General features: G+C 48.3%; 1 protein-coding gene across 1 annotated transcript in view; it reads left to right on the forward strand.

Moving 5' to 3' along the window:
- Nucleotides 1–7,688, forward strand: part of TMPRSS9 (transmembrane protease, serine 9) — a 101,844-nt gene that overhangs the window by 65,653 nt on the left and 28,503 nt on the right. Inside the window, exons 3-9 of the mRNA XM_019513197.1 lie at nucleotides 1,355–1,482; nucleotides 2,164–2,231; nucleotides 2,699–2,877; nucleotides 3,357–3,398; nucleotides 5,175–5,288; nucleotides 6,718–6,889; nucleotides 7,287–7,561. Coding sequence (XP_019368742.1) covers nucleotides 1,355–1,482; nucleotides 2,164–2,231; nucleotides 2,699–2,877; nucleotides 3,357–3,398; nucleotides 5,175–5,288; nucleotides 6,718–6,889; nucleotides 7,287–7,561 — 978 coding nt within the window. The remainder of the gene's footprint in view (nucleotides 1–1,354; nucleotides 1,483–2,163; nucleotides 2,232–2,698; nucleotides 2,878–3,356; nucleotides 3,399–5,174; nucleotides 5,289–6,717; nucleotides 6,890–7,286; nucleotides 7,562–7,688) is intronic.

The following is a 7,688-nucleotide window of genomic DNA, read 5'->3' on the forward strand; positions in this document are numbered from 1 at the left end:
CAGCCTTCTCTTGTGGAGGCTGAATAGGTTCAGGTCCCGTAGCCTCTCCTCGTAGGGCTTGCCCTGCTGTCCCCTCACCATGCGAGTGGCCCTCCTCTGGACCCTCTCAATGCTGTCCACATCCCTCCTGAAGTGCGGCGCCCAGAACTGGACGCAGTACTTCCAGCTGCGGCCTGACCAGTGCCACATAGAGGGGGAGGATCACCTCCTTGGACCTGCTTGTGATGCATCTGTGGATGCATGACAAGGTACAGTTAGCCTTCCTGACCGCATCCCCACACTGCCGGCCCATGTTCATCTTGGAATCAATAGCGACTCCAAGATCCTTTTCTGCCTCTGCACTGACAAGAAGGGAGTTCCCCAGCCTGTAGGTATGCTGCTGGTTCTTCCTCCCCAGGTGCAGCACCTTGCACTTGTCAGTGTTGAAACCTATCCTATTCTCATCTGCCCATCCCTGTAACCTTCTAGATGCTATTCCCATCTTCTAGATGCTAATCCCAGTCGGGAGATCTGGGAGAACTTGCTGCAGCACACTCCTATTCTTAGGTGGTCTCAGTGTCCCAACAAATCTGTATCTATCCTGTGCAGGGAGCACATTCCCAGTCTCTAGCTGCAAGGATGGCTCATTAATATGGGACCAATTTGATAATTAAAAGAAAGTTTGAATAGCAGAACTGTAAAAGCAAGAGAGTTGCAATGTTCCAGACTCCATTGATTATTTCCTTCCTCAATGGGAAAAGAAAAGCAGGTCTTGGGAGTGAAAATACAAACTGCTTCTAGGCTACTCCTTGATCTCTTTTCTATACACTTCTATTATAAACGTGCTGCTGGTATAACAGTTGTTACATTCAGTCTGATCAGCAGAGATCCTTTTGTGTGACAGAAGCTAGATCAATAATGGAAAACATTTACCATATTTGTTAATCCTTTTTTTGTGAATTCAGTTGCACTCACACCCCTTTTGCAGAGAAGTATTTTGGCTTTTGGCCTCTTTGATGCCTTTAACCTCTTGGAGGTGTCCCAACATTGAAAAGAATCCGTTATTGTTGACTTTCAAATTAACTAAAAATTTAGAGCAAACTTCTCCTCTTGTGTCCACATGGGGCATCCCAACCCTGACCTTTGCTCTTCCTACATGCATAGACCTTCTGAGATATCAACAGAAGATCTGCAGAGATAAGTGCTGTAGAAGAGCAGAAAATGAGAAGGGCAACATGAGGATTTGTGAAGGAGGGTCTTGTTCTAAAAACAGGCCTTCTACAAGAACTAGAAGCAGACCAGAGTCCTAAATTTTATCATCTTTCAAGTACCCTTTGCATGTCTCCCCTACGGAAACCTTGCCCTCTCTATACAGCCTGTCATCCTACACGAGAGCTCAGCTTTGAGCACACTGTGGAGCTAAGAGGAATTGCGTATGACAGCAGCTTACAAAGGGAGACCTCAGACTACTACCGAATGCTGACCCCCACTCTGGAAAGGCTGGTGAGTTGGAACCTGCCCAGTGTTGCCAGAACCACTAAAGGGGCAAAACATTCAGCCTGAAATGCATGTTTCAGCTTGCCATCTACAGTGCAGTGCCGTGGCACCAGTCACAGTGCCACAGAGAGCAGGGATGCTGTGGGCACACACACAGCCCTAGAAGGGGAAGGTGAGGAATCTCTCATCGTTTAGCTCTATCTCCTGCTGTAAATTAAGGAAAAAATGTAGAGCTACAAAAGTCCCACTTAGAATTCCTCAGCCCACTGAATGTAGTGACCCTGTCACAAAGTACTGAGGATAATTATAGGCAAAGGTAGAATTGGAGGCAGGGTGGGCATTGGGACCATGGGGAGCCCCTGGCTACCAGCATTTGTCTGAGCTGGCCCACAGAATGATGATGGCAAAGGAGAGATGGCCAAGGATGCCTGATCAAGACTTTTAGAGCCCAGTAGTTTGTCTTAATATGGGAAATGCAGTATGCTGGGAAGTTGTGAAAAAGCCAGCTAGACCTAAAAAGAAAGAGGATTAAATTACCATGGAGGCAAGAGGGCTCAAGAACTCTACTCATCTTCACAGACACAATAAGATGTTTTCAAAAACTCTATCTCCTAAGGTTTTCCCTTCTCTATGTATGTTTTATTGGGGTTTTTTGTAACACTGTGATCCCTACTCTTTGCCTTGCAGTTTCTAACCAGTTTCCAGAGTTCACAGCTGGAGGGGAGCTGTGCTAGCTGCACTATCCTGCAGTACAGGTGAGGGTGTAATGCTCTGTCTCCCATTACAGCCAGCATTGGGGTACTGCAGCCAGGTGAGCCTGGCCTGGGTGAAAAATTGATCAAAATATTGGGAGGGAGTATGTCAAAAACTGACCTTTTATCAAAACTGGCAATTTAAATGTATTTAAAGTCTTCAGATTTTTAAACTGAAACTCTTATAGAAAATGTGATCAAAATAGCTGGTGGGGGTTTTTTTGCATAATGAAAACTAAATCTTTGGTCAAAGAAAAATATGGATAATCATGTTGATCACATTTTCAACATCTTTTGATAAATATGTTGATCAAAAAAATTGAATAAAAAAGTTTATAACTTGTTCTGAGCCCTCCAGACAAGAATCGCTGTGGAAGCTCTGATGCTATGGCACAAGGGGCAAGGTCTGTGCTCTCAGCTGCTCCTTATACCATGCCCAGAGGCACATACACAGTGACTGATTCTTCTAGCAGGAATGGAAACTCCAGTGTGATTGTCCATTTCCGTCTCCGCTTCATCCACCAAGCTTCCCAACCTTTGAGTTCCAGCTTGGAGGAAGAGGCACTCACACGTGGGCTGACAGAAGCACTGAACAAACAGGGTATCCCTTTGGCTACCTATGGGACTATATCCTCAGCCTCTCTCACAAGTAAGTAACTCCCTTCCCCACCCAGAGACACAAAAGCAAGCTGAATTCCTGAGTGTGACAATGTTGCCAAAGAAAACATTAAGTAGAGCAAGGGCTGATGTAAGACAAAGGTTACTGGTCATCTTCTCCAGCTTGATCAGTCTGCTCCTCCTTCCCTTATGTCAGTCACAAAGTCATGGCAAGAACTGCATATTACACAGGGGTACCCATTGGATAAACATGACAAGAACCCTGCCAAGCCCAGGCTTCCCTTATTCCCTGTGTTAGGAAGGAAAAATAGGACTCCTATGGGAGCTGCTTAAGCAGAGGAGCAGTAGACATGCAGGGCTTTAGCAGATTTTTCCCAACAGCAGAGCTTTTACTATGCAGCAAACAAGCCCTTGGTCAGAGTCAAGGCCCAGCCAGTCTGCAGGACAATGCTAAGTCTGTGATGCCACAGACTATATCTCTCCACTTCTCTTCTCTCAATTTTGTTACAGGACCAAGCGAGGCATCGCCACATGGAATTGAATTGAAATCAGGTATGTTAGAAGCCCCAAAGCCAGTCTACAAATTCATACAGCATTTGCCATAGAGTTTGCCCCTTCTTAGCTTATGTCCCTGTGCACAATGATGTTGCCTCTTCTTGCCAGGCCCTGAGGTTCTTTTAGAGCTGAGGGAATTCAGGCCCAGGGCCTGTGACAGAGACTGAGATGATTGCAATCCTTCACCCTGATCAAGGTCCGAGTTCTGATCTTTCCAAGAGTCTAGAAAAAACCTGTCCCTGGTACAGCACCTGCAGTTCTAACAGGGACCATAGGAGAAGGTAAAGAGAAAGGTCAATTTGTGCAATTATCATCAATGACAATGAAGAGTAGTAGCTGGATTGGAGTGTTGTACCTGTGATGGACCACAAAATATGCAAGGAGAAAAGGGATTTTTTTATGGTACCTTTTGTTCGACCAGCTGCATAGTTGGGGGAAATCTTATATGAGCTTTTGGCAGAGTGCCCTTCCTCAGGGCAGTAGAGAAGTCATTGTACACAGTGGGTGCATCTACACAAGACACTTTATTGAGCAGTACACCAATCTACGGCACAGTAAGGCATCACCAGGTACCTGTGAGTAGCAGTTACTGGCACAGTAAATTAATCTACAGTGCACTTAGCTAGTACCTTTATAGATGCTGACAGGAAGCAAATTTGCTCCTGGTTAGCCTAGGCAGCAGGGAGCTACAGAGGACAGGGATCTCTCTGTCCCTGGTCCTGGCACTGCTCAGCTCCTGGCTCCCCCCAGGAGCCAATCAGAACCCAGACTGAGATCTCTGGCCCCTGCCTCAGCTCCCAATGCAAAGCTGGGCACTCTGGAGGGTAAGCAGGGGCTGGGAACCCAGGTTCTGCCTGCACCCCCGGAGCAGCTCTGTACAGCACAGAGCTGGCAGTTCCGGGAAGTGGGAAAGGACTGGGTTCCCAGCCCCGCTCACTCTCCAGTGCTGCCAGCTCTGTGCAGAGCTGCTCTGGGCGGTGGGCAGAGGCTGGAAACCCAAGCAGGGCAGCTGCTGGCCAGTTCCATACCTGCCTGCCTAGCAGGAAGCTCACCAGCACCTGCCCCACACCTAAGGCAGCTCCCTGTGAACTCCTTGCTGGGCAGGGAAGCCCCACCTGGCAGGGGGCTTGCTGGCAGCTGTGTCCCCCAATGGGCATGAGGCCAGGAGAGCTCAGCCCACTGCAGGGGCAGCTGTCTTCTGGCCTCATGCATATCAGGTCCCCTCCCAATGTGCATGGGACCAGGAGACAGCTGCTACTGCAGCTGGGAAAGTTCTCCTGGCCCCACATGCATTAGGACTAACCCCATGCACCTTGCCAGACCCCAGGCTAGCACCTAGAGGAGCCTGGAGCTCCCCTGGCTGCTGCAGGGAGGCAGAGCAGGGAGGGAGCAGTCCTGTATCAGGCTGCTCCAGTTGGAAGCAGATCTCCTCCCAACAGGGTGCATGTGTAGACATGCTTCTGGGAAAGGCTTACTGTGCAGTATTTTACTGGGCAGTAAGCCTAATGCAAATTAATAGCACATGTAGATGCGCCCAGTGATATGTTCTCTCCTTACTCCTTGAAGCCCTAATCATGAGGTTCCCTAAGCATCCACTTCATGCCTTTCTCAGCAGTTCCTAACAGCGGCATTGATTTCTGTGCAAAGATAGTCTCTGGCTGTTTTGTATCCCCTCTAGCCTTCCACATATACATGCACACCTTGGCTAGAAGGCTCTTGAAGGCTATTGAATGTTTACAGGTAAAGTTAACCATCTCTTTCCTGTTCCTCTAGGCAGTTGCCCTGGAAATACATTTGCTTGTAAGAACAGCCAGTGTGTATGGAAAGAGAACCCAGAGTGTGACGGCCATGCTGACTGCTTGGATGCCTCTGATGAGGCAGACTGTGGTAGGTCCTCCTACTGTATACATCAGGCAATGGTTGGTCTTCTGGGCCCATAGTAACTGCAGTCATTTGTGTGGGTATGTGAGGACCAAGTCAGGAATCCACAGAAAATCAGGGTGTCCAGTATATCCAGCATAGACAGTCTCTCTGGAAGATGTGGGTTCTGTTCAGTAGAGGCAACTCTTTATAAGAAATGACTTTGAAGAAGCTGAAGGATGAATAGTTCATATAGCCCATACCCCATTAAAGCAGTGAGCATTACTGTTGCCCCCACACACTAAAGCAGAGGCTTAGTGGGACATGTGCAGCATCAGGCAGAGCCATGCCCTGATACTGCCTTTCATTGACAATATAGATGTCTCAAGTCCTCTTGTCCCGAACACAGAAGCCACCCATCACACTGGCACGGTGGACCTATGCTGACAGTTTCAAAAGGAACGTCCAAGAGGGAACACTTCTCTCAACCCAAATCAACCTGTCTAGCAAGGCCGAGGCCCAGGAGAAGGCAAAGTGAAGGGAAAGCTGGATCAGATTGGTTCTGCTCTATGGGTTGAAAAAGAAGTGCAACTCCATCTCTGTCTCTAGAGCCAATATTCACTATAACCATGACTCCACCCAACACACATGGCATCTGAAGCTAGGCAGCAAATCACAGCAAGTGAACTCACTGGAGTTAGTGTTAGAAACATACTGGGTGCATCTACATGCTCATTAATGCACTGTAATTACAGAGCATTTAGTTTAGTACTTCCTTAATAAAGTACTAACTGAATGCACAATAACTACATTTACTGCCCAGTAGCACCAGCACATGGGGGGCTTTCTCCCGTGGCAGTTACTGTGCAGTAGTTTAATAACACTGTGCAGTAGCTTATTAGCACAGGTTTTTACTGGCATGCTACTGTGCAGTGTTATTAGGTTACCGCACAGTAAACGTCTCATGTAGACGTGCCCACGGAGACACACCCATTAGTCAGATTGAGTGGAGCTCATTTTCTGGCTGGTTACTTGTATCCCCCGGCTGGTTACTTGGAGCAGCTGCCATGATGTTTAGCTTTTACAGGGTGCAGATTCAGTGACATCTTTCTATGCCCTGCCTGGACAAGAGTAACTTGTAGAATGGCTTCTAGTGAGAAAGCCTCTACTTACGAATCCCAAGCTGCAAAGCTAATCACAGCAACCCATTCTTTGGATGCTTCTTTAGCCAGCTGCCCCTTTCCATGAATACGCTTTCATTGTAGTCTGAAGCTTGCACCTTCCAACAGGGTCAACAATGGCTTCACTCTCTGCGGTAGTCATAAGCATCACCAAGCAAAGTAGACCTTTCCCCTGCTCCAGTGAACTCCATTTGGGATATGTTTGAAGTGCTTGACCTGTTCTGGCCACACTGGAAGTAGTCTCCAGGGCTCACGTGGGCTTTTCTACCTTTCAGACTGTGGGAGTCGACCCGCCATGCAGACAGCCAACAGGATTGTGGGAGGCTCCAAAGCCTCCAGAGGGGAGTTTCCGTGGCAAGTCAGCCTGAGGGAAAACAACGAGCATTTCTGTGGTGCAGCCATCCTCACTGAGAAGTGGCTGGTGTCTGCTGCTCACTGCTTTAATGAGTAAGCCCCCACCACTAGCAAGTTAATTTGACCCCACTTTCAACTAGCAGAAAAACTGGTGTTGTATCTCAATATCCAGCCTCTCACCAAGCTAAAACAGACTGTGGGCCCATCTCAGTTGATCACCAGTTTACTGCCATTCCAGACTAGACCACTAGCAAGCTGGATCCATACCCCAAGCCCAACTATTCCACGCCCATATATATGCTCTGGCCCATGCTGGCATTGCGGTGATCTGCAGCTACCGTATCATGAGGGGTTTCAAGGGTCATGTGCCAGTTCCAGTTCGAGGCACAACAGCTACTGCTGTTTAAATGCCTTCCTTTTGACATGAGCAAGCCATCAAGGGGCAACATGGGGGGAGAGTTCATGCACAACCCTGCTGTATGCATTTCAGGTTTCAGGACCCAAAGGTCTGGGCTGCCTATGCAGGAACCACCTCTCTCAGCGGCCTCGACCCCAGCACTGTGAAAGCTGGCATTGCACAGATAATCACACACCCTTCTTATAATGCGGATACTGCTGATTTTGACGTGGCTGTGCTGGAGCTTGCAAGTCCTATGGCCTTTAACAAGTACATCCAGCCCGTGTGCCTACCAGGAGCTGGGCACCACTTCCCTGCTGGCAAGAAGTGTCTCATCTCTGGCTGGGGCTACCTTAAGGAAGACTTTTGTAAGCAATGCTCTCTCAGGATGGTGTGCATGGTGTAGCATGGGGCACCTCAGAAAGGCTAATGGATGAAGTGGGAGGGTACCTGGAGAACTGTGAGAAGACAGGAAGTTGGGAAACATGGAGAGAT

Source organism: Gavialis gangeticus, unplaced genomic scaffold (genome assembly GCF_001723915.1).
Source record: "Gavialis gangeticus isolate Ggan-Ray unplaced genomic scaffold, GavGan_comp1, whole genome shotgun sequence".
Taxonomy (NCBI): Eukaryota; Metazoa; Chordata; order Crocodylia; family Gavialidae; genus Gavialis; species Gavialis gangeticus.